This window comes from Simochromis diagramma, unplaced genomic scaffold (assembly GCF_900408965.1).
Source record: "Simochromis diagramma unplaced genomic scaffold, fSimDia1.1 OVJJ01000284.1, whole genome shotgun sequence".
Classification (NCBI taxonomy): domain Eukaryota; kingdom Metazoa; phylum Chordata; class Actinopteri; order Cichliformes; family Cichlidae; genus Simochromis; species Simochromis diagramma.
In genome coordinates, this window is record NW_024386871.1 from 2,736,044 (window position 1) to 2,763,071 (window position 27,028).

Genomic DNA, 27,028 nt, shown 5'->3' on the forward strand with positions numbered 1-27,028 from the left:
TCAGTGGCTTACTGGACGCTCAGGATCCTCCAAGCAGTTGCCTACCTTCCCTGGTGGCAGGTCTTTTGCTCTTCCTGTGCAGTACTGTCTCTATTTGTAACACATATTATTGTTTTTTAGGTCAAATACTGTTTTGTAGGTCAAATAGTAATTGAAGCTGACTGCAGGTCAGCTTCAATTACTGCAGAAAACAGTCAATTCTACAGTCATTGGTCAGCTTGTATTTTTTGTTAATGTGATAAGTTATTCATCAAGAATGTTTAAGAATGTGAAACTGAGGAGGGGGTTGTAATATACAAATTATGAATATTGAATTGTACTGAAGAAATGGTTTGAATTGCCATGGCTTTTTCTCACTTTTTTGTACAATAGCTTCTGGTACTGTTTCTCGGTTTCTGGACTTCTCTTGAAAATGAGCAGCACCCTAAACCATGTTTATATGAATCGGTGGTGTCTTGGAAGTCTATGTAGGCTGGGAACAACTGTGGATATGGCACACATAATAATAAATGAAAGACTTAAGTCATTCTATCATCCGTGTTTTCAATCATATAAATGCAGACTAATGAAGTACACGTACAACGCGATCAAATAACAAGCACAGTAGCCAGCACAAGATGGTTTGTACAGTGTATCATTATAAAAAGAAGTCCATTTCCCAAATAAAATGTCAAGGGCACCAACAAGTTATTATCAACCATGACAAAAAGTTAGTGGCTAGAAAGTTGTTTAATCTGTTTGACTGGACTTTATTTAGAGGGTGTCACAATATACCAAAACATATACAGGCTTACTTTACGTATTTAATCATCTTGTAATAGGACAAGTCTACAAGCCCGAATAAGCATACTTTCCAAAGCGCCAACAATCAGTTTCTAGTCACATAACAAAGGATGACCTCTTGACACACCTCTTTGATGCACTTAATTGTCTGCTTTCATTTTCAGGAGTACATAATTAGGGAGACATTAAGGCTTGAGTAGTACGTTTTCTTTGTGTGCACATTCATTCGCGATGTCCGTCTTACTTCTCCCATTTTGGCTATGCACAGGTCAGGCCTAAAGACCGATTTTACATTTCCTGCCCTCACTATCTGACTAGTACGGCAGCATCAATTTAAAGTTAAAGCTTTAAATGGACATTTAGACACAGCATCCGGGATCATCAACACATTAATATTTTTCAACGATCTATGGTTATTTAGCTTTTAAAGTCAGCCGGTACATACTACATGTTCTGTACAGTCAAACTATTGTAATTATTCTGAGGCTGAAGTCAGCTGATGCCGCTGACATTCACAGTCACATGGTGATTTCATTAGTTTTGCTTCTTATGAAACACTTTTCATAATGCCAGGATTAGCATCACAGACTTTCTTTGAAACAAGGGGATATCTCTCGTGGGAAAACCAGTGTTTTTTGACAACAGTGTCTTGGCTTTGTGGGAGTGACCATCACAAGAATAGATCATAAGATGTAAAGGGAGTATTCCCAGAATGCCCCTTTTAAAGGATAAAGTTCAGGCATGAAGAATAAGTAGATCAATTATTTTGATAATATAATCAAGAGTTACAAGCAACAATTCAAAGGCTGATGTCCACAGTACTGTGGTTTGTGTCAGATGACAGCAACAGTATGTCACACATAATTTACTGAGGATTTGATCTGCCTCACCATATCAACGTTAGACTTTCATGTTACTAACATCTGGGAGATCAAAATGAAAGACCAAGTGAACTAAAAGAAGAAAGTTAAAACCAACATTTTGCGTAGCTGACGTATTTACCCTCCAAAACTAGAAACGTTGTTAAAAACTGACATCCATCAGATTTTAGAAAATATCTGTCTACAGACTGATAAGACATCACGAACAAGAATACAAATGCCACAACAACAAAGACAACAGAAATCCCCTAGAACCAAAACCAAAATCCTCTAAGAGAAGTTTATCTCTGCTCGCTGTTCTAGGTCAGGTTCATGATGACTTTTGATCCCTTGGATCACTTGGTTCTTCCAGCAATCAAATAAGGATTTACAGTAGAAAAAAAGAAAAGAAATAAAGATACAAATAGAGTCATCCAATGAAAAAGTCCTTCAAAGGGTTTTTTTTTTTAAAAGATCCTCATCAAACATAATGCTTTGATTTTTTTCTCCCTCTTTTCACAAAGTACTTGTGCTTTCTAAAAATCCTCTCAGGGTCATCAGATCTGAATTGGTACAAAAACGAAAACACAACCACAAATTATAATTTAAGTTTTTACTGATTTGTTGCTGGTAAGTGAGCTTTAAGATGACAAATCAGATGATTCGGTTGGAAAATCTTATCTTAATCTTAATCTGCCGAAGTCATTCACTAGTTGGAACAGGTGTTGATGTTCTTGCCGTCAGCAGCGTCCTCCACCAGCGCTAAGTGATAGTCCGTGGACAGTGTGAAGTGGGACACGCAGCCCACCAAGCCTCCAATGTACTGTCTGTTTGTGTGAAGCGCTATCTCCTTCATGCCACCTTAAGACGAAGAACAGAGAGAGCGCAAACATACAGATGTGAAAATGATCTCTTAATCTTTATCATTTTACGGGTTTAGAGATTTGAGGTTTCACTTACCAACATATAAGGGTCCATTGATATTAAGTTGTCTCATTTTACCAGGCGCCCTGCCTGTCTTTGCCCCGTAGTCATCTACAGTCAGCTTTCCTGACTGGCCATCCCTGAATACAGTAAATCAGTTAGTCAAACTGAGAAACTGAACTTTTAATTTGTGCATAACATTTTTGTTATATATAAAAATAAAATATTGACCTTAGATTTTATATTTAACACAGGGATTGAAAGGTGATTTGCGGTAGCAAAAGACTGTAAAGAATGACCTACAACTGCTACTTCTACCGGATTGGTTGGTTTATAAATGTTATAAGGCTATAATGCAATATGTTATTATAAAGACTAAGAGAGGCAATTTAAAGTAAAGAGCCACAGTGGAATGTGATCAACATACTGGATATCCATTTGACAGGATTTCATGAGCTTACCTCACAGCTTTGACTCTGTGCCACTTTCCATCGCTAAAGGTCCCGTTGATGACAATGTTGGCTACACCACTGCCCAGGTTGTAACTACAACAACATGGAAATGCATACACGTACAGCGGACTGCAGTGGAATTACATTTTTATGGTACAAGCCTGATAAATCCTGATTCTCTTAGTGATCATGGTCCTCACACAGACCTTTTTTTTTTTTTTAGCTCTACCTCTGCTGAGCACGTAGCTCACTACCCCTTGATGGCATCGGCAGTCCTACTCTATTATTACTGTCCTTCTTGTGCACAATTTTTTTTTTCCATTTGTGTTTTATGACGTTTTTTGCCCAGCGCGAGAACACAGAAAGGGCAAACACATGGCATCTAGAATTTACACTTTAACTAAAAACATTTCTTTACAATCCAGTTACTATTTGATTAAGAATTATAAGACATCATAACATATTTTACTCTTTTTATAGTGCCGTTCATGTTTTACAGTGATAAATACCTGAAGATGAGAGCGCCATCTTGAAGACCCATAGAGAGGAAGTCACTGTTGGGTCTCATTGGACTGTCTCCTCGCCAGAGCAACAACCCGTCTTTAGCTGTGCTCTTAAAGCGCATGAAAAGGCTGGATCTGGACCCAGATACTCTGTAGAAAGATTGTAGAATGCACTTCATGAAAAAGCTAGAAATTAAAAAAAACACACACACACAGGAATTTCCCCACCAACCTTTTAAGGATATCTCTGTTGTCGTAGGTCAGGTAACTTCTTCCGATGAACTGTGGAATCTCTATGGCTTCAGTAACAGCTGGGAAGAGAACAAGAGCTCCTTTCATATCATCACAAGGTGGCAGCATCAGCACGTGTCAACTTATGTCTACAGCTAAGAGAAAATACCAAATCTGATCCTGTGGTGGAAAATGTGTGAAGGGAAAGAAATCTTACGTGTTTTCCAAACAAGGAAAGAAAAGAATATCTACTTTTTGAGATCAGAGAAGAAGACTTACTGTTCAAACAGTAATTCCCACACTCTGTTCCATGAAAGCATTAAAGAGAAAAAGTAAACTTAAAGGACTAAGTTTCCATGAGAAAAACTGTCATATTGGTGGATTTAAAACAGAAAGCATTATAAAAAATAAAAGTAAGCACAAAATATTTCATGTAGCATGTAAAAACATCAGCATATTTTATTCTTAGCACCGTGTGAACAGCCTGCTGATTTCTGTGACGTGCACCAAATTGCACATCAACCGAGTTCATCTGTCGATGAGAACAATTCCACATGCAACAGACCTTTCTGGCAATGCCTGCCGTCGTACCCTAGAGGGCAGTCACACTCATATCCATCCCACTTTGGCCTGCAGGATCCTCCATTGGCACATGGACTTTCCACACATGGGTGTGCAGAATTGGCTACATTAACTCCACCAGCAGTTGCAGTTGTTATGGGGATGGTGCGATCATTGAGTATTAGCTGAGGGGGTGAAAAGAAAAGAGCACTAAACTAAAATCAGACACCTGCCACAGTAGCTTGGAGATTGTACGCAGTATACATCATATATAATGTAATGCTGCTGTGTCACTCTTGATGGATTGGAAATGACTGAGTAACAATCTAGCAAATATAACTGTGTTGCAGATCACTGATGTTGGCATATCTAAAAAAAAAAGCAATCACCTTCTGAATAATGCCAGTGAAGGGTTTTATTACACCTGCTGTCCGCTTGGTTTTATCGTACTCTGGCACGCCGCCAATATAGAGAGGTGAGCTGCAGTTGATCTGAGTGAAAGCTCCCTGAAACATAAATACAGCAGAGAAACAGGTGAGTCATGTCAAACCATTCATCCGCACGTCCGCTTAAATAAATACATGTTTTAAAAATCTATAACTCTGGATGTGTTTCGCTTGGACAAAAAGAGCCTGATATTTTTCTCAGGAGTTTAAGAACCAAACCACGGCTAAAAGATGATTAAGTGTTGCACATTCAAGAGTTGACTTTGACAGGTGATTGTTCTAATACAAATGTCACTTAAACATGCCTTAGAAACTAATAAGGTGTGTGCGTATCATGCATTGAGGTTTCTAATGTCATTAATTCCTGTTTTATTTTGAAATTCCCCAATTCTGTGTATTTCAGTCAGTTTTACTTATTGTATCTGGTTAGTTTCCCACCAGCTGTGTGCATTTTTGGCCACTTGTCACTTGCCTCTCATGTATGAAGTCTACCCTGACTATAAAGACCTCGTACTTATACTTGCTTCTAGTATCTTGTGGTTTGATTCTTTCTCCCGTTAAACTATACAGTTGAGTTTTTTGTGAAGTATATTTTCTATAAATATATTTATTTTCTAATAATAACATAACATAGTTTTTGCAGATGGTTCTAATGGACTTTAATATACCTCAGCAATCCCCTCCATAGGTCTTTGGCTGTCCACCTGGAGGATACCACTCTTTGCTGTACGTGATACTCTTAGCTCATGCCATGAGTCCAAACTGATCTGCTCCTCACTCCTGGAACACACAGTAACACACATTTAGTATATGTAGTTAGATAATGTAAAAGATTCAAAACTTGGCTCTATCCAGCACCTTATGACAGCTCCTCCAGAGCCACAGTCAAATCTGAACTCTACATATCTGTCCACCAGGTTTATAGCAAGGAAGTCCCCGCTCCCTGCATCATCACTGTACAGCAGCACTCCATCAGGGGCTGACGGCTGAAACGTCACCTCAAACTCAGTGAAGGACAGGTAACTCTGTGAGGACTGAGGCCATGGGATGACGGCATATGAAAACACTGTTTCATTGAAGAGTGGCGAGGACAGTGAGAAACCTGAGGAAAAGGAGAAAAGACACAAGAAAATAAGTAAATGTAAAGAAGAGGAAAACAGTTGATAACAACACAATGAGATTGTAGGAAGAGATATATCAAGGAGAGGAAAAAGTGAAAGGCTATTTTGTGTGAAAGCTGGTCTGACATGCAATCAATCCTTCTACCGCCATATGAGAAATATTTCTTATTTCAATTGATTTTCTTGGCATTTTCTTCAACTGCTGAGTAATTACCTTGAAAGGTTTATGTGACAATACGTGGAAGTCAGCAGGTAAGAAGAAACGGCAGGGATTTTATTTTTCCTTTTTTCACAGCTGTTCAAAACTCTCCTTGTAAACTGGATGCTTGTGTGCGCGCTTTTGCAGGTGTGAAGGGGGAGAAAAGGGAAAATGGTTGACTCACTCTCTTCACAAAGTGCTCCTCTGAAGCCAAGTGGGCACAGACAGATGTAGCCATCAGCACGATTTGCAAAGCAGACTCCGCCATTGGCACAGCTGACCAGGTCACACACATTGTCACTGCACTCACCTGGTACATTAGGACAAAGCCAGCATATGTACTCTGCATATGTTTGTACACACTTACAACATAAATACAGTTTCCATGACTGCATTGTTCCTATAAACAGTCCTGCTCCAACTACAGAAAAGTGAGCAGGAGTACAACACTCACACAACACACACAATCAAACTATATGAGGTTTTTTTTTTTTGCTTGTTTTGTATGAATGGGGTATATTTATATATAAAAAAAACTTTCAGTGATTTTTAATTTCTTACAAAAGTTATTTAATATTCTTACCTCGTTCATAAAATCATGTTGTGAAAAAGTCCTTTGTGTTCTGCTTCTTGCTTCAGTGACATATTGGCTAAAACCCTGTTATTAAAAAGCTATTTTTGTCTGTCGCTGTGACAGAAAATTATCTAAAATGGCAACAATTCCTTTCTTATATCACTGGATTTGTCTTTTTTGTTAATGTCAGATATTTTAATGCTCTCATTATACACCACGACATGGTCTGCTTTCATTTTTTTCTTTTAAGCAAAGTGAAATAACACTAACACCGGGTGGTGTGATGAATAAACACTGTCATCCATATTCAAATTATGCCCACTAATGATTATAGTTATTTACTGTATGCATGAAAACCAAACAGCCAAACTCTAGAATTACTGTTCAGCTACTCAGCTGAGCACCAAAACTTCAGGAGACCCAGTGCACTGTGGGTAATATGGATAAGAGCCAGGTGCCACTGGCAGCGGCCACATTAAAATTCAAATTCTCTCAAATCCTGTGTGCTTCCTTACCTATATCAGCTCCACTCAGAGCACTGCCCAGGGGCCATGGCCTGATGTCTGTAGCCTTATTGTTGATGGTCAGACTCTGCATGCAGCCAACAAAGCCACGATTTGTCCCTGTCGCTTTAACCAGCCAGTAAGCGCTTGGAGATCCACCGACATGCAATGGGGAGCGGAAGGTGATCTTACTATACTGACCCTAAGAGGACAAGATGAAGAAATTAAAACCTCTTTATTTATATTTTAAGGATAGTCTGACCCCTTGTAAGACAATATTTGACAATATGCACCAACAGTTTTGGTGCAAGTAGTTACAGGAACCAACTGGTCATCCAGAGGATAAAAGTGTAGCACCTTTAAACCTCTGGGCAATCACTTTTATTCACAGGGTGACTTTACAGGTTGCCTGGTAGGAGGCAAACCATCGCAGTTTGACTCGGACATATTGCCAACATGTTGCAATCAACATTAGTCATTCTATTCTAATGACTGCAACTCATCTGGGGCAAGTCTCTTTGCAATGGTGGACTCAACTGTCTCCAAACTGGTTGTATTTTGGTTATATTTCTATATAAAAGCAAACCTGCAGAGCGCCTGTGTCAATTTACCATCCTGCAGTAACTATGTCACTATTTGTGGAGACGTTTTTGAATTTCTGTTCCAAATCCACTAGACTAAGAATGCAAGCAGTTAATTTGAGTTTCTGTGCATCTAGATGGCAAACACAAACAGGGTGCGTGTAATAGCCAACTTGATCCCATTCGATAGCCGACTGAGCAGACTGATCGCCGTCTCTATACACCAAAATCACTTTGAAGATAACAACTGACTGCAAGAGGTTGCAGACCTGGTCCCTGTCTTCAAAGCAACCATTGCAAAGACAACAAGACTGGAAGTTCACTGCACACAACTGCACTAATTTTAGTAGAGTTGCAGTCTCCAGCCACTGAGTGACTGTAGCATTACACCTGACTGATGACACATCTTGTATCAGTACGCTTTAAATCACTGTTTAACTTAAAATATGTTTTTAAAAAACAAAAAAACAATTTGACATTTTTCATTTTCTTTGTATTATAACCTGTGATCGTCCGGATATGGGTGTGTCGTTGTCCATACGGAGCCAGCCACTCATGCCATCTCTGAAGACAGTTACTGTGTGCCACTGACCGAGAACAATGCGGCTCTCACTGACTATCTGAGCTGCTCCTGTACCACAGTTAAACCTGCAGAGACAAGAATCTAGCAGGTAAGCATCATAGCTACAGACAAGGAAAAATCCCATCTCTAAATCTTATGCATCCTACAGTGCACATTTAACACATTTATTTCTTTTGATAAACAGTACATGATAGCTAATGTTATTCTGACATGTTCCTCACCTGTAATGAAGCTTCCCCCGAACCAAAGCCAAAGAAGTAAAGTCTCCACGGCCATGTTCATTCTCTCCACAGTACAGCAGCAACCCATCCTCAGAGTCTGCCTGCACCAAAGAGAAACCGTCTGAAATCTATTTTAATCACTGATAGAAAAAAAAAAAGATATAAAACGTGATATCTTACCTTAAACTCCAAAGTAATCTGAAAGGTTTGATAAGAGTTTTTTAAGGGTTCAAAGGTCATGTGAGAGTGGCCATGGAATCTGGGAAACTTCACTGATAACGCTGAAGGAGGACAAATGAAAAGAAAAATCATGACAAATGAGAAGTAAGAGCACCCATGGGTTGGAAGAAGAAAGGGCCACTTCTTGCAACCTTGACAAAATAGCCACTACACTATCAGAGCACAGCTGACATAAAATGTTTTTAAAAAAAGAGATTCAGAAATCTTTTTTTACCCTCAGAGCACGTGTCCCCTCTTCGTCCAAGGTTGCAGTGGCAGCGCGAACCGCCGCTTTCGTAATCAGTGAGACAGAAGCTGTCGGGCGGGCACACAGTATCATCACAGCTCAGGTCGTACACACGAGGTACCTCGCCTTTCCAGGGGGACGTGGTCGTAGTAGAAGTGGTGGTCAACAAAGGGATGCTTTGGAGGATAAAAAGAGAAAGAAAGATAAGGAACTTTAGTAATCTGTTGCTAGTTGGGGTTACAGTAACCTAAGAGGCAATGTTTTGTCGTGTATTTACACCTTCATCAGGTATGTCTTCTAAAGGTGGCATTTGATTGTAAATTGTTCCTTTTTTGCTTGAAGGAAAGGAACAAACAGCAAAAAGCCCAAAGTGCTCACCCAAAATCAACAGAACAGGGGCCAAGCCACCATATATAGCTGCAGATAATGACATACAGTACATCACAACCAGACATGTGTGACATTTCACTGCTCCATTCGCCATCTTTATCAAATAATTAAGTATAAGAGCACAAAAAGACATGTTCTAGGTAGCTTTTAAGGGGGGGAAAGCAGAAAGCCAGGAGAGATGGAAATATAATAATCACAATCACAGACTAAGGAGAAAAACTGTGAGCATAAGAGCAGTAAAATATTTCTTTTCTGTTCACGAGGAAAAATCTATAAGTGGCTAATTTTGCCTTTAAAAGGTTTTGAAATCTCATCAACAACAAAAAATTACAAACAAATCCTTGATGGAAAACAGATATTAAATTAAATAATCATTTTAACATCAGTCTTACCTGGTAGGGGTGAGTGGGGCAGTAGTTTTGGTCTCAAGAGTGCTACTGGGCTGTGAAGTGACTGGGAAAAGCAGATCTGTAAACTCTGAAAAGATGGATGATGTGGTGGTGGAAACTGGTGCAGCTGTAACATTTGGAGGAGTCATGGTGTTCATACGGTAAACAACATTTCGACCAGATGGGGGACCGGAGTGTGAACGCAGTTGGGACTTCCTGTTGTCCTGACTTATACCCGGAAATGGCTTCAACTAGGAGAGAAAAGAGAGAAAATCAGCGGGAAAAAAAATAAAGTGAGTGATAATCAAACAGAAAATAGGGTTGCAGTTTAGCTCTGGACTGTAAAAAACACACCTCTTCAATGAAGATATCATAATCAGAGTCATCAATGTCAAAGCCATCTTCATCTTTGACCCCAGGATCTGTGATGTAACTCCCAAAATCACCGCTGCCAACATCTGATGCACCTGTTACAAACACCACAGAGGAATATGACTTGATAATCATTACAAAAGAGAGCAATGAGTACAAAAGGACAACAACAGGTTATTAGGTAAAACACAAATCATGAATTCCATGCAGTGAACGCAGGTCAGAGAATCAATGAGCTGGAAAAGCTGAAGACATGAAAGAGGGATTGCAAATATACAGTAAAGCTCAACTTCAATCTTTATTTTTTGTACAACAGAAAATTTGACTCTTGGAGAAAAGCTCAATATTTTCCATCAATAATATGAGAAAGTGAAATGAAATATATTCTAGACTCAGACACAGTTTAAAGCATTTTTCTGCTTTTATTCTGATAGTTATGGACTGTAATCCATCCATTAGTAGTAAAGTATAATAAATACAATACATCTCTTGGCCTAGTTCAGTCCAACCACAATCACTGCTTGACTTTCCATTTTGTGCTCATTGACATAGATTTTCTGACTTTCATGAGCTATAAACCATGTAATAAAAATTTCAAAAAGAAATGCTTGAAATCTTTTTCTTTATGTGCAATGAAAAAGAAGCATATGAAAGTGAATCTTTTTCATTTCTTTTCGCTTTTTTTATTATTTGTTATAAACACGTTCTCCATTTTGCTCTTTCATTGGCTTCTTTTTGAATACGGCAAGTTGGTGTTCATAAAATCACTGAGTCTCCATTATAAAATGTGTCAGTCATTCTGCATGAACACAGAAGGCCACCAGTGGTTTCTTTCATAATATATTTGCAGGATCCAGGGGTGCCTATTTAGCTCAGTGGGTTGAGCAACAAATAGCCTTAAAGGCAACTTCAGGTGCCTGGGTTTTATTTCACTCTCTGTCCATCCTGTTTGCTCTACTGTCCCGTCATAAAAAAATAATAAAAAATAAAATAATAAATATTTATATTTGCAGTCTCTTTCCCATGTATGACAGTGATGGTACAGTTAGATGGTAGCAACAGTGAATAAGATCAAAATGACAAACAATAACGGCGGTTTCACGGCAGAAGAAGCTCTGGTGTTTGGTTATGACTGTGACAAAGGGGCAAATGTGATCATACTTCTCATATTATGATGATGATAATGGTGACAATAGTAATCCAGCTGATGCTAGCCCAGTAAGTCTACCTGTTAGCCTGTACCGAGGCTGCTGCACCACATACTGAAAAGTGTCTCCTCCGTTCAGAAGTCTGCCATAAGAAGCTCACAGTGTGCAAAGACAAAGCCAGACAGTAAATATCTGGATTCCAATAAAAACCTGGGAATTGTTACAAATTTATTTCACAATAGCAATAAAATACATGTAAACTTGAGGTGGAATATAAATCAGCTTTTAAGATAATCAATATGCATTTTTATATTCGTATAGAGCTTCATGATGTCTTTTGTACACACTAGAACGGAAAAGCAAACAAAAACAATATGTGCATGTTCAACATAGCACACACACACACACACACCCATCCCTCTTACTCTGAGAAAGCTTAATCTTAGCTTACATAACCACTGCTCCCCCTTCTTCTTGCCCTTCTCCCCCCTCATTCCTCTTAACTGTGTAAATGTAGTAAATGCTGGAATCTGAGGGATAAAATCATAAACCTTTGTGTATTGCTGTGGAGTGATTATGCACACACACACACACATATATATATATATATATATATATATATATATATATATATATATATATATATAAAATTTATTGACTATATCGTTCACGAAACTAAACAGAAAGAAAACTTGACTTTTAAGTCTGAAACAGTGCCAAGATTTAAACTGTGATTAGCACAGCCTAATGACATTAAATCCACTGAATAGCAAGTGCTGGCACAGAGGCAGGGGGGATGCCCAAAAAAACCTCTCATCAAACTAATCTGCTGTTGTGTAACAGTCCCCCTCAAACCATACCACCCTGTTTCTAACCACTCTGACCACACAAACAACAACTGCTGCAGAAAGAGCGGCAAAAAAAGTATGTCAGTCAGTCAAGCCCACGCCTGCTGCTCACTGGAGCAGTGGTGCATTGTGTGCATGTGTGTGTGCATCCATTAGGCGTGTGCATGGGCAGAGAAGGGGTCTGGCATCCCATCTTTAATCCTGTCTGATGAGACTCGGACGTAACCCGCTTTTATCCCCTGCTGAGAAGCCACGCTTCCCTAGACCCGCAATTTCTGTCGGTCTGCCTCTGCAATTCACCCACTGTATGGTGTTCGTGTAACTTTCCTTCGCATCATTCTTAACAATGTCTTTTTAACTGAATCTGTCTCCCTGTCTGCCGCTCCTGCACTGTCTCTCTGAGGACTTTCAATCAGAGCAGTTTACAACAATCAGACAGCTAACACAGCGTTGGAAGCGGTGTCGCCCGCAGGTCACAGAAGAGAAACCTGGATAATGTGATTGTGTTTACATGGCTGTTTAATTTCAGTAGTTATAGATGTAAAAAGATGAAGCCCGACATGCACTGCAGCTCACACTCACCCATACAAGCGTAACACTGTGCCCATTAATCTCTAGGTGAATTCATCCTCGATACGTTTGACATTATTATTGCACATTTTTGTGTGTCTAGCACATACACACCTGTATGAATGCTTGTGCGTTTTAATATCAATCAGCTCCTTCCATCCCCCCAACCCTATCTTGCCCCCAGCAGGAGGCTACATCAAAAATAATAATGTAAATGACTTTGTTGCGCCGTATCTCCATTATCCAAGGCTTTGGTCACAATACCCACTGACACACTGCCAGGTGCTGTCCTACATTCAACCTGCACACAGTGTTTCCATGCCAAAGCCTTACCAGAGGTAAATCATTTTTACGTCACATGAGGTTTGAGGAGGTTTTGGCCTCCAAAAAGCTACAAACAAAAAAAAGCTAAATTTTTAAGAGATTTGAAAAATATTTGTGAATATAATATATTGGCAAGTTTCATTCAGATCCGTAGACTCACGCACTGTTGGTCAGGAGATAGAGTATGTTAATAATAATGTGTTTAACAGTCATCTGTAATGTTTTGGTCCTTTGTTACATGATTTACTATTGCTGCACACCGCTGAGAGAATTTCACTGACTCCACAGGAACACTGGGGTGTTTTGTAAATCATGAGGATTAGTTTGGTAATGCAATAATATGCACAGTCTGTTTTATTTAGCGTGGGTGTATTGTTTAAACTATACTGAAAAAGAGCTTGTTTCAAAATGTGGTTTTAAAAAGAGTAACGAGGGCGCTTGGCCACCACGACATAAAACTCTGGCTCAGATATCAACATTCGGCCTTACCGAGCGTGCGCACGGGGTTGTTGATAGGACTGGGTGGGCTAACTCCGTGTTTGTTGACCGCCCTGACAACAAACTGGTACTCTGTTTCTGGAAGTAACCCTTTCAGAACCATGGAGTTAGTCTCAATGGGCTCGCGAATATATGTCCACTCTGTGTCCATTTCTGGCCTGAGAAAAGAAAAGACAGGCATAAAGATACAAATATAAGAAGATTAATTTGACACACACTTGATGTTTGATAGTTTCGAAGACATCAATTATCTTTTTTTTTTTACTCCTCAGTTATTTTGTCTTTTAGAAATCAATGAAAAAAATGGTGATTACACTCAAAATCTCTCCAAAGTAATTGTTTTTAGAATGACGGTATGTTTTTGTGAGGGGTCAAAACTGTGATGTAATCTTCCACTTGATTGTGTTGCCCCTACTGAAAAAAAAATCTATAAGCAGCGGCATGGAGTACAGTGTCGAGATTGAATCTGAATAATTAAAGTTGTAAAAAGAGTTTCCAAAGAATAAAAAAAGAGATTATTTAACTGATTATTTGTTTCATTGTTGTTTTTGTTGTTGTCATACTACCACTCTGGACATCCTTGCATTACAACATTTTTGATTATCGTAAAAATCATGAAAAAACTAAAACAATGAAGTCCTGAACTTTTCCTTAATCTCCAGCTTCCTTTCTTTGCCTGACTCAGGCAGCCTGGGGCCATAACTCTCTCTTGAACAGAGGCATCTTCAACAGCAGCTTCCACTCTCTTCAGTGAGGCCTCGTTTGATGTAAGGGGGGAGAAAGATTTGCTTCTGAGATGATCCTTCTGTGTTGAAAATCTCCCCGCATGCAAACACAGACACTTATTCTTGTCTGCTCGCTCACAGTAAGTGATTTTCAGCCCGCCCGTCTCTCCTCTCTTTGCTCATTCGCGGGGTGTTGATTCTGCACCGTGAAGGGCGACACTGCTGTGTTTTTTAAAGTTTGCTTCTTTTTATAGCTTTTAAACTCTTCTTTCTTTTATGACTTGCTTTTAAACATGTCTTTTAAATACCATCTGATATTTCACAGAAAAAAAAATATCTGGCAAATCATCAGACAATTCGAGACAAATTATTTCTGACCTCAACTTTTTTGGAAGAACACTTGTCTAGACATGGGAGGTTCTTTATCTGAGTGCCTCTATGTGTGCGTGCGTGTGTGTGTGTGTGGCTGAACATTACTAAACAAAGAATGAAACTCATTCTTTCATATGTCACAAGTGACCCTTATGTCAAAACACAAAAGCTTACACTGAACAGACAGGAAAAGCCTCATGAAAGTCACTGTGAAAGAGAGCTGTGTGTGCCCTGTTTAGTTATTTGAATCTGAGTAGGTGCAGATCTCTACATCCGTTAATGCAAACCAACTGAATTTTGTTTGAAATATGGTTTTTTTTAAGATAGTGCATTATTAGCACTCTGCTAGCTTTCAAAACTGTTACTGATTAACAGTGTATATTATTGATCTATTTCTAGAAGTTAATAACTTCTCATAATGAAAACATAGTCCATTATTTACTGTTTTAAAAGTGTACAGATGTTGTCCTGTGTCCAGTGTCTGCATGTTCCTTGTTGAGAGCCTCAAAAGACTGAGGGCTGAGGAGTTGAGCAACTTCAGGAAGCAAATCAAAAAAACTGAAAGCTGGGGAAACCACTGTCCTAAAAAAAACAAGTGCAAGCAACAAAATTTGATTTTACTGAGAATCACTTCAGGTTGCTTTGCAACACTGTAGTCGCAGACTCTTTCAAAATCAACTCAAGGTATCTGATTAATTAAATCTGCAATCAGAAGCTGCTGTTTTTACATTTCAGCCCATAGAAGGATAAAACACACGGGGAAAGAATGAGAGGTTGTGGCAGCTATATTTTGAACCTTTTAAGCAGTGTTTTTTAACTTTAGGGTGGACACCCTGAGGTGTTGTAAGATAACTTCATGTAGCTGGTGTGAAGTAAAAGCATACAGCTGGGTAGCAGGGAAAGCTCCTTGCTAAATGTTAGATATCAGTGCAACAGGGTTTGTCATTGCTGGTGTACCTGAAAATCAAATACACATTTCACATTTGGTTTATAGACATGAAAGTCAAGTTGATCTTCTAACACTCCTAGCAAAATGGAAAATAAGAAGATTTTGCAGAACTGTTCTTTTAGGTCTGCTCTTTTCCTCCATGACGACAACACTCAGTCTTAACTTGTTAAGTGCATATGTGAGCTGATTTTTAAGTGCTTGCATAAATTGTTTTTGCACCAATTCCACTCAAAAAAGACCTTCTAGTGCTGAAGTCGACAGCTGTACAGCACCGTAAAATTACTATTCCTAAAGTTGGAACTACTGATGTTATGGAGGATGCAGTTTGCACAGTCCGTTTGCCACTATTTTTATTTTATGTAATGTTCAGCTCTCAAAACTGTCAGAAAAACTTGGCTGGTTTTCAAAAGCGAGCAAGCCAGAACTAGCTCCAAACCAGCTCTGGTGTTGTGTTGATGTAAAAGAGGTGACTGGTGTTTGTGCTGTTGCGTGTGTCCTATGTATTAACATCAAGTCAGCAGTGATGAAACTGGTCAGTTCTGACTGACCTGATGTAAGCCACCAGGAAGTGAAGAACAGGTGCGCTTCCATCGCTCTCGCCTTGCTGCCACGATAGCGCCAGCTCTGTGTCGGATACGGCCATGACAGTGGGCTTGGAGGGGGGTGAAGGGGGCATGCACATTTCTAATGCCAGGGGAAAAAACTGTAGTCAGCGAATGGTGTAAATGAATTACTGTAAAGCTACTGGCATCGACTGTAAAATGATCTCCGTCTACTCACATATTCTTACCCTGTGAAGCAGTGCCGATGTCTCTGGGCATGCTGGGTCTTCCCTCCCCTGCCCAGCCATATGCTCCAACACTGACTCTGTAGTTAGTGTTCACCTTCAGGTTACTGATGTCCACATCCTAGAAGGTGAATGTAGGAAACCGTTAAGAAGCAAGGCGAGGATGATTAGAAACGGAGAGGGATGAAATAGAAGAAAAGAAAGCAGGGATGACATTATTAATTAGGGATTTTCTCAGCATCAGAGCGGAAATAATATCAGGTTTACAAATAAATGTCAGTCGACAATAAAGCAGGAGAAGCGTATAATTTTATAGAGAAAATGCATAATGTGGAAAGCAGTGGCTAGCACGGTACTTACAAAGCTTGCTTGTCCATCAAATTGTCCCTTTGAAAAAGAAAAAAACAGATGTTTGCATAAAATCACAGTGTTATGACTTTAATAACAAGTTCAAACTGCAACATCCATTCAGGTTTCCTCTAAGCAAATTCCACATTGTCTACAAGTGACTGCTAAAAATGCAACGCCTATTACAGGTGAATGTATCTTTGGATACTAACAGTAGTCAGCATGTCCAAGCTGAGCGGCACCTCCATTATAGACGCGGTCCCTACTGTACGGCCATTCTTCATCTCTGTGTAGAAAACCTGGATGATACAAACATTCATAAAATGCAATGAGTTTTTGGTTTCTTTGGTTTTTGCCTTTCCGTTTTAAAGACATAGCAACAACAATGTCAAAAGAGGGCTCGCTAGAAAAAATTTATGAGGAAACTGAGAAGACTGTTTGTAAACTTAAAACAATTGGCCACCCCGCATGTTTATGGGGTAGCTCTGTAGTTGACTAATCCTCTTAGTGAAGACATATGGTCAAAAGCAGAGCACACGCAGTCATACTGATCCACAAATTGCTAATGGGCGACTCAAAACAAAAACAAGGGAAGAAGGAAGGAAGCAAGGGTTTGGGTTGTCTTAGAGTATACCACATTCAAAGAGAGGAAAAACTAAAATTATGACTCGTGTTACAAAAGAATCTCTATCTGTTTATTTGTTGATGACTTTCTATCAGGAGCTGAGCAACCAAAAGGCAGCACAGGTACATCTCAGTCCCCTGAAGGTACATCAGATGTTACCATGTTATCATGTTGCCTAGAAACCATCTACAAATGGGCTAAAACGAAAGATTTTATATGACTTATCTATCTATATATATATATATATATATATATATATATATATATATATATATATATATATATATATACACAGTATATACATATATACACCTTATAACAGCATTGTTTCATTGTAATTTTATGACATTTTACATACTCAAAATGTAAAATATTACCTTTTTTATCTAAATCAGATATTACAATGTCGTATTCCCCAACAAGCACAGACTAATGGGCTGAAAATGACCTACTCTTAGTATTGATGCACCTGCAGTGCCTTATAAAAGTAGCGTATTGTTTTAATTTCACAACCTTAAAATCTCATTTAAATCAACACAAACTGGATGTTGTGATATATAATGATATCACTTCCTTCCTAAAATTACTTAACAATGATATAAAACAACATGTATATAATATGTATACATAATATAACAGGACATGGATACAGGCATGTACTGGTCGCTCAATAATAAATAAAATTTGCAGTCAGTCGATTTTATGTTAAAACTTCCCTGCAACTTTTTTTTGTTCATTACTGAACGGAAACTGAAAAAAGCCAGGCCGACTTTAGTGTTTAAAGTGCAGCTTGTATAGAGTGGAGCAGACAATAAATAAAGATTTGTGACCACATCTTCCACAGCTACACTGTCCCTGTAAAAAGTCATATCGTGGAAAGGGTTCCACCCCAAAACCAGAACTTTCAAATATCAATTTAGTGCTCAAGGCTCTCTTAGTGGGCAGTGAGATGACAGCACTTTAGAAGCAGAAAAAAGAAAGTGGGGGACACTCATGCCAGTGGTGTGCAGAAGGAAATGGAAATTTTTTTTCAAAGGAAAAAGAGAGACAATTTGATTTGTGACATATCAGAGAATTTGTTCTTTATGTTTGCCAGTTTGAAAAACCTTTCTATGCATTTTGAAAGGGCTCTTGAAAGAGTTATGTAAGTCCACTTCTGAGAAAAATACTTTTTTTTCTCTTGGTTTTAAACAATTTTTTTTCTGGGACACTTGGACTCAAAAAATAAAAAATGGTTCAAACTAGAAAGAAGTCCTCTACAATGAAACATCCATATTCCAACCAAACATAACAAGATTTCATTTTTTATAAATAAGGTAGCTAACATCTGGCTTAAGACTTTGCTATGAAAGATATGTAAAATGTTTCATTTCACCAACATTAAATATCTAGCTACTCTAAACTTGTGATGCAACTTTGTTGTATGACTCATTTCATAAAAACGTTCACCACCTTCTACTCTTAAAAATCAAAAGTTCAGCAGAACATGAGAATCATTTGCTATTGGATGCTAATGGAGCAGAGCAAACAGAGCAAAATAGAAAAGTTTCTATGATCGCCTATATCAGTGGTTAAAGATATTTTTCACATAAATGTAGACATAAAACAGCTGAGAGTTTAATAAAACACTAAGACTATGCTGAAAGATAAAATGTGCAGATGTAGTCTATCTGATTAAAAAAGTAACAAAGTCTTTCAGCTGCTTCTCCTGCCCCAATCAGACATGTACGCCTTTCCTTTAATCTGACAGCTTCCCCCTTTATGTATGAACTTTTCCAATAAAATTGTGACTCCTATCTAACACGGTTGAACCTAGTGACATTAACGGACAGGAACGCACGAGATTGCATTTGAGTTGTTATTATTTGTCCCAATTTATAAATAATAAAGTTTACAAATAACATGTATGTCCTAGAAATAAGACAATTTCATGTTGATTAGCTACTGATTGGATGTGATGTTAGAAAACAACAAAGTGATACAAGGGTGTGAAAGCTCCATTCACATGGTCTATAGGCTGGTTGGTGACCATCTAGATACCACTGGTAGCAAGTGACTGTTGAAGGGTGATGACTGTCGCTATCTACTTGATGTCTAAAGCTGCAGCCATGCAAGCCAGGAGAATCACTTGTTTCTACGGTGCTAAATGTGTATTCTGCAACTGATTGGCAAGTAGTTGCTGCAGGTTGTTGTCAGTTGTTAGTGTGAAATCAGTTGCAAAGAAGTGTATGGTGCTGCACCAAAACTTCCATGCTATTGCTTTACAAACACTTGCAAACTACTCTTTAAGTCGTAGTTAAACTGTGAAAAGTGCAGCGCAAACCAGAAACGCTCTTCTTCTACACTCCCTATTTTTTTGTTGTTGTTGTTGTTTTATTTAACCTTTAATTAACCAGGAAAAATAAACTTTTGAGATTAATAGCATGTCCTGGCCAAGAAGGACAGTAGTCAAACATAAGTTGGATAAATTATTAGCATATATCCATATATATATACATCCAAATCTACATACTGGTTAAGCACAGGCAAAAAATAGAAATAAAATACAGAAACAACCAAATTTTATAAACTTCAGATTCAATAAAAAAATGTATAACTTGGAAAAAGTAATTTTCTAATGCCAGAAATAAAGGTAATAATATTAAAGCAAAAGATTTATAGCCTGAAATAACTGCCACCAAGTCATTTGAAATTGCTCTAAATTCATAATGTGAGACCAGTTTCTTAAGTTTTATTTGATTCGGCGGCTCATTTCTGGAGGAACGAACTTGAATACAATCTGAATGGTTTTTGCTGTTGTTTTTTTAATTCAGTGTGACTCTATGGGAAAGACAAGGAGAATCTTTCCCATTTCCTATTTGCATCGCAAAGTCTTCCTGCATCTCTAAAAATAAAGGGCAAATCGCCATCATCTATGCAAACTACTGGCAACTGCAGCAGCAAACCGTTAAGGAGCAAACTAGTCACAAGGAGGTTCTTTACAACTGATTTCAACCAGTGACACCTCCACATCTCAGCTGCTCAGAGAACACACATCTTTTGCCTGGGATCAGGCAGGTTACTCAGGCCTTGGTTTTTCAGTAGTTTGCCAACTTTTGGTGTAAGAATTACTAACTCTATGCAATAATATATGTTAGTATATCAATTTAGGTAAACTTCCATATTAGTACTTCAGGTTGATAACTGGTTCCAAATCTGTCCTCTCTATTGGTTTGGCACTACCACCAGTTCCTTTCATCATTGCTGATATTTTTCTGGCAGTTGTGCATTACAAAGCAATTATGTATAACCGGTGGAAGTTTAACTTTTGCCCCCTCTCCCCGCAGAGTAAAAGTACAATGCAAATGCTAAAATTGCGTAAACTGTATATTTGTAATGTGGGACTTGATAGAAGAATCCAACCTATAAGCAGGAAGAATTTGCTGATACAAATATTTAAAAAAATAAAATAAAAAACCCTTACCAACATACCTAGTGACATAATGTAATATAAAAACTGAAATATTGCTTCAGTTGTTAAATTACATTATGTGTCTCTAATTACCTTATATCCAGTGATGGTGCTAACATGTCTCCGGGGCATCTTCCATCGTACACTGAAGGCAGTGCAGTTGATTGTCTCCAGCTGGATGTCTAATGGAGGACTCAGGCGATCTGGTTAAACAGAGACGACACACTTAGTGACAGATATAATCAGTAAGGGAAAGAGGAGATATACAAGGGAGGAAAGTACAAGTTTGGTTGTATTAGAAAGCTGTGACCACCTAGTTTTGGACTTAAATAATGTTATGCCAGATACATTATGGAATTATTTTGGATTTCATTACAAAGAATCTTGATGTCCTGCTATCAGCACGGTTCAATAAGTGATGAAATAAAATTCACAACATAAACCTAAAGCTGCTGAAATAAAAATTTTCATATTAAGCATAATTCCAAAATTCACTTTTCTGTTAAATGTATAAAGAAACAAACCGATGAAGAAATATCATCATCAGTGTGTTATTGTACAGTACCCTCCCTGTAGGTGTGATTTGATGGGCTTAGCAGCCAATCAGGCAGATATTTTCATCAGGAATTGTTATAGACCAAAACTCAATAAACTTGAATGTAACTATTTCAGTTACAGTTACACTGTGGCCAGAAGCAACACTTCAGATGAACATGAATGCTGCTTCGTGTCTGCTAAATCATTAGCTGTTTAGCTAACATGCTCACCACAAAATATCAGTGTTGTGTTCTGAGGCTGTTTCCCAGTCTTCAAGTCTACAAAAATGTTGTAATGCGGATTTCAAATGTGATATTTTAAATCTTTACTTGGTACTTTCTACATGTTGACAATGCACACCATATTTTTAAGAATCATAATTACAATGCTTGTTATAATTTTTGATCAATAAATCATTAAGGTAAGCTTGAAGACCTTGGTAAAAAGCCAAGATTTCATGGATTGTTATAATAAAAATAATAACAATAAAGTGGTACAGAAATGTTTTTTCTGTGTTACTATTCAAGCACTTGTTTGTTGTTTTTGTTTTTTGGGGAAAAAAAAAATACAGAGGATTTCTTGCAAAGTGTGCACCATTGCCTAACCTCTGGATTGGTGCTTTGCTGCCAGTTTTGAACAAAATAAAGTCTCTTGCAACATATTTCCCAACATTTAGTCTGGAAAGAAATTACACTCTTTTCCACTTGAGTGCATTTGAGTGGTGAAAAAATGGACCACTTCTAGCTTATAATATCAACTGACTCTGACTTCACATGTCATTTTTTCATGGTTCTAGATACTACAATTGCCTTCCCAGTGTTCACCTATGGCCTTAAAACACAGTACTTAGAAAAGTTCTTAAAAGAGCAAGAAAGAGCAGCTACGCAGCTGTCGATCATTAGGACTTCTACTGGCTTCTAATGTCCTGTGACGTGACGTGGAGAAGCATGAGCAGACAGCGATGTTTACAGATTCATATTCGGACACTTTTTTGTCAAAATATTTGTATATAGTGAATATTTGCCATAAAAATGCTAAATATTGCTGTACAGCACCTCAATATTGTATGATGTATTTTAGTGTGCTTGCAGATAGATTTACCTCATTAAAAAATATGAAATGCGAGCGTTTGGTTCAAAATCTCAAATATTAAAAATATTAGCCACAATTTTTCTGTCTGACTGGCAGTTTGTGCTAGCTTTTGTAGCTATAAACTGGTACTGAAATCAAAGAAACATAAATATAGCAGAGCAGAGTGCTGTAAATTGAAATCCCATGTAGAAACTCTTTTCCACTGTTCCTGTATTTTCTTTCCCGTGACTACCCTTTTCTCCCTCTCAGGATGACCTTACTCCTACCCACTTTGACCCTCTTCTTCCGTCATCTCTTTTCCTTTCTCGCACCCTTGTCTCTGCTCTTTCACCTGAGTGGATAATGAAACATGTCAGGTGAATTCCCTGATCATTTATCTCTCCCCAGGGGTGTGTTCCAAGCAAACACATGGGTGCGCTGAACTCACAGATTTCAGATAGAGATAGAGAGAAGGGTCTCTGTGAATCATTAACTGTATGTCTGAAAACGTACAACAAACTACATGATGGATTGATGTGACTTTTAATACCTTTGAATGAACTGCTATGAAACTGTTATTGCACTTAATTGTGTGTCGAGAAAAGCTTGATATAGCCACCTGACACTCATGGTGTTTATAGCAGTTACTATTTGTCTTCCATGCAACACTAGCCTGATTTTTTTCCCTTTCAAACACATAGAGGTTTGGACTTTTTTAAAATAAAAAAATGAAACACTATTACGGTTAATATTTAAAACCTTGCTGTGAAGCAACCTGCAGAGCCTTTCTGTAAGATGCCATTCAGAAGTGCTCTGCAGCATGTGTAAGTCTTCATCTCTGGGCACATTCACGGCTACTCAAGGTGCCTGATTCAGCGCAGAGAAGCTGTGTTAAAAACACTCAGCACCGACTCACACAAACCTTGACAGTTGATTTAGCCAAAATAACCACTCTGCGGTTCAAGTGGCCGAATCGTTACTGTGCCACTTGTGAAAGAGGATTTATGGGTGTCTGGCGTGTGGTCCTCTCTGAAACTAATGTTAACAAAACAAATATTGATCAATCATATCTATATCGGAGATCACATTCGAGTATGGCCAAACGTTAAAGACCTCAATGTCTACAAACTGCACACTCTCACTGTCTCTTGATAAAGTAACAGACTTGCTTCTTATTAACATATTTTTTAATGAATATGCATAATAGTAAAATTTCCATTTGAAAAGCCAAACTGTTGCTTTCAACCTGAAGACATGGTGAAGTTCAAAATGAGCATCAAAATGGGGAAGAAATGTGTTTTAAGTAATTTTCTGCAAAACTGTTGATATACGGGGATTCTTTCCTGCAGAACCGTCTTTAGTGTTTACAGAAAATGATACAAAAAAAGAGAAAACCTTATGTGTGCAGCAGTTCCCTGGGTAGAAATCCCTTGTTGATACCAGAAGTCAAAGAAGAATGGCCTGACTGCTTTGAGCTGATAGGAAGGCAACACTAACTTAAATAACCACTCGATTCAATCAAGACTGAATGGACAACATGAACAATGAACAAGCCTGAAGTAGATGGTCTACAGAAGCAGAAGACCACACCAGGTCCCACTCGGCTTTGATTCTCACGACCTTACCAAAATGGGTCAATATAAGATTTGGAAAACTGGTTGCTTGGTGTTATGAGTTTCAATTTCTGTTTTTACATTTGGATGGCAGGGCCAGAATTTGGTGTAAACCATGGGTAGGCAACTCCAGGCCTCAAGTGTCGGTGTCCAGCAGGTTTTAGATGTTACCCTGGGTCTACACACCTGAATCAAATGATTAGTTCATTACCGTCCTCTGGAGAACTTCAACATAAGTTGAGGAGGTAATTTAGCCATTTAAATCAGCTGTGTTGGATCAAGGACACATCTAAACCCTGCAGGACACTGGCACTTGAGGCCTGGAGTTGCCTACCCCTGGTGTAAACAACATGGAAACATGGATACAGCCTGCCTGGTTGGCTGGTAGCAGTGGTGAACTAGCCATCTGGTGGCAGCATCCCTTCATGACCACAGACATAATGGGATGTATTTTCTTATGGCTGCTTCCAGTGGGTTAGCACGCCAAGTCACAAAGCTCAGATCATCTCAAACTGGTTTCTCAATCATGACAGTTACTTCACTGTGCTCAAATTACCTCCGTAGTCACCAGACCTCAGCCCAGTAGAGCACCTTTGGGATGTGGTGGATCAGGAGATTTGCATCATGGATGCAGTTGACAAATCTGCAGTAACTGCTATAACATGCCAATATGGACCAAAATCTCTGAGGAATGTTTCCAATACGATGATGCATCTATCCAGTGAAGAATTAAACCAATTCTGAAGGCAATAAGCTCCAATCAGGTACTAGCAAAGTGTAAATTGGCTGGTAAGTGTATGATATCAAAATTTCCATCTGTCGCATACAGTTAAACCAGCATATCCAGCATAAGTTAACACTGTTTATTTTAAGTCCAAACTGTACCATGCATCACAGCAACATGTGACTTTCCTCAGTTTCAAATGTGTGAATATAAAGTCTTTTTTTCATGTGCTACAAGATCTAGGGCACTTTCAAAAAGCTGCTTTCATAATATTTACTCTCACTCAGTCAGCAGTTATCAAATCTTATATTCAGATATTTTCTTTCTGAATAAGCCACCTATTCCCTCTGATTATCATCCAATTATGAAGAAATGCAGCTCTTTTCAGGTATGAGCCATTCAGAGATCATTTTTAGTAAGACACAGGCTTTTACGGTTCTCTTCAACAAATCTAAGGGATAATTACACAAATCTTTTTCCAATTACTAAAAAAAATAAAATAAAATCTAATGCATGTGTAAGGTGATGGAAGATGTTGGAAAAAAATTGGGAAAAATGAAAAAACAAACATTTTCACTTGTTCTGTTACTAATGTGTATTTTAAGAGGGGGCAAAAACTGTCAAAATCCTGAAAAAGAAAGACCACCTGGATGTCATTCATTGTGGACCCTTGCTTTATTTTTAAGCTTGAATTTAAGTGTTTTCATTAAAGACAGATGTGACTCATGTGGACACCGAGTCCTGTTGACATTCACCCCTCCCTGAGAATGAGGTCTGAAAGACCTCAGAACAAAAACAAGTACAATTGTCACTAGCAGTCATGAAGACAGAAGTAAAATCATTCTGTTTTTGGCAGTCTAAACTGTGGTGAGTTTATTGTGCTGACAGACAGATGTGAAAGTCAGCCTGCAGTGGCCTGTGGGCCCGTAAGAGTGAGGGCGGGAGAAATACAAGAGTCAGACAGAGTGACAGTGAGAGAAAAAGGAAGTGATGGAAAGAAAAAGAAAAGGAAAGAAAGGGGACCAAAGCGAGGAAAGGAAAAAGAAGGACAAAGAGTGAGGGAGTGGAGGCTGTGCGCATATCATGAAATCAACATCCAGGGATTTCTGTCCAAAGGACACATTGGCAAGTTTAATGATGGCTGCTCCAGTAAAGCTGAAGATTTCATTTTCTTTCATTCTATCCAGCTGACATATTCTGTAAAACTTGTAGCCAGCTTTTATCATCATAAAGTATGCCTTGAGAGGAGAAATTTCCATTTTATCTGGTTTTACAGTCCACACCATAAATATTTACTTATTTCTTGCTCTTCGGGCACTGTTCTTAAGCATGTGTAATTTGAAATTAAATAGCAGATAATAAATTCAAGTAACATTTATCTTTTGTAATGAAACTAGGTTTTTTATGAGTATGGAAAAATATGAAAGGGATAGGTCTCTTAGGGACATTAAAGTAATACTAAGATATTATGTGTGATGGAAAAAACTTTGCATAAAATTGTGTAAGGTTAAAGCAGACTTAACGTTACTGGTGTAGTGCAGCAAACATGATGAGCACATACAAATACTGTGATTACATCCACAAGGCTTCACTATAAAGACCAACTTTAAAAAAAAATCAATAATGATTAGGCTATTGTTATAACCGTAACACCTTGTCGGAGCTGGTTTTAGCTGCAGAACTTACCAGACCTTCGAGCATTTGATCTTCTTGCACAAAAGCAAACGTTGGCTGTGCAAATTGCAAAGAAAAGTAGATACAAAAGACTTCTTTGTTTGCACTTAGATTCCATGTCTTGTTTTGGTCGAGATTTTCAAAACCAGTGACCAATGTTCATTTTATCACACATTCAAACGCACATGTAAATGCAGCTAATCCCGTCGCTGATAAAAGTTTTCTTAAAAACAAACGTTTTTCATCCAAATTTTGGGGACGAACGCCATCCAAAGACGTGCAGGGTATGTCCGAGAGGAGAGGGCATCTACGGTTTGACACTGATAAGATTACAATCTGCAAAAGATCAGTGGGAGGGACACATTAGCGGACGGACGGGCAGCCACGGTGCTCTGACAGGCGCTCTGACAGACGATGGAGAGGGCTGTTCCGACAATTCACGCGTAATGCGCACAACTGAACGGTGGCCACGGTGATTCTTTTTTACTCGTGGAGATCCATTTCCTTTCGCTCCAGTCCAAGTAGTAGACAACAAATAAGATGGACAGCGAAGTGCAAGAACGTAGGGCCATTTAGAGCTAAGAGGATAATAAGCGTCTAATCCG

The 27,028-nt window shown here is 38.5% G+C and overlaps 1 protein-coding gene across 2 annotated transcripts; it reads right to left on the reverse strand.

Annotated features, from left to right (window-relative positions):
* Window positions 1–710: 710 nt before the first annotated feature.
* Window positions 711–27,028, reverse strand: LOC120733433 (pikachurin). 2 transcript variants are annotated; one of them, XM_040031632.1, is made up of 25 exons: window positions 26,436–27,028; window positions 20,898–21,007; window positions 16,941–17,027; window positions 16,741–16,767; window positions 16,384–16,501; window positions 16,142–16,277; window positions 13,539–13,705; window positions 10,142–10,254; window positions 9,791–10,038; window positions 8,997–9,184; window positions 8,723–8,823; window positions 8,543–8,643; window positions 8,242–8,386; window positions 7,170–7,359; window positions 6,265–6,390; window positions 5,619–5,862; window positions 5,429–5,540; window positions 4,704–4,820; window positions 4,319–4,499; window positions 4,033–4,056; window positions 3,755–3,833; window positions 3,529–3,672; window positions 3,029–3,112; window positions 2,604–2,707; window positions 711–2,504 (listed from the first exon to the last, which is right to left on the reverse strand). In XM_040031632.1, the coding sequence occupies exons 1-25, from the start codon at window positions 26,539–26,541 to the stop codon at window positions 2,353–2,355; spliced, it is 3,204 nt and encodes a 1,067-aa protein (XP_039887566.1). In that variant the 5' UTR covers window positions 26,542–27,028; the 3' UTR covers window positions 711–2,352. The 2 variants fall into 2 exon arrangements, with proteins under 2 accessions (XP_039887566.1, XP_039887567.1); XM_040031633.1 differs by lacking the exon at window positions 4,033–4,056 and having other exon boundaries at window positions 26,436–27,026.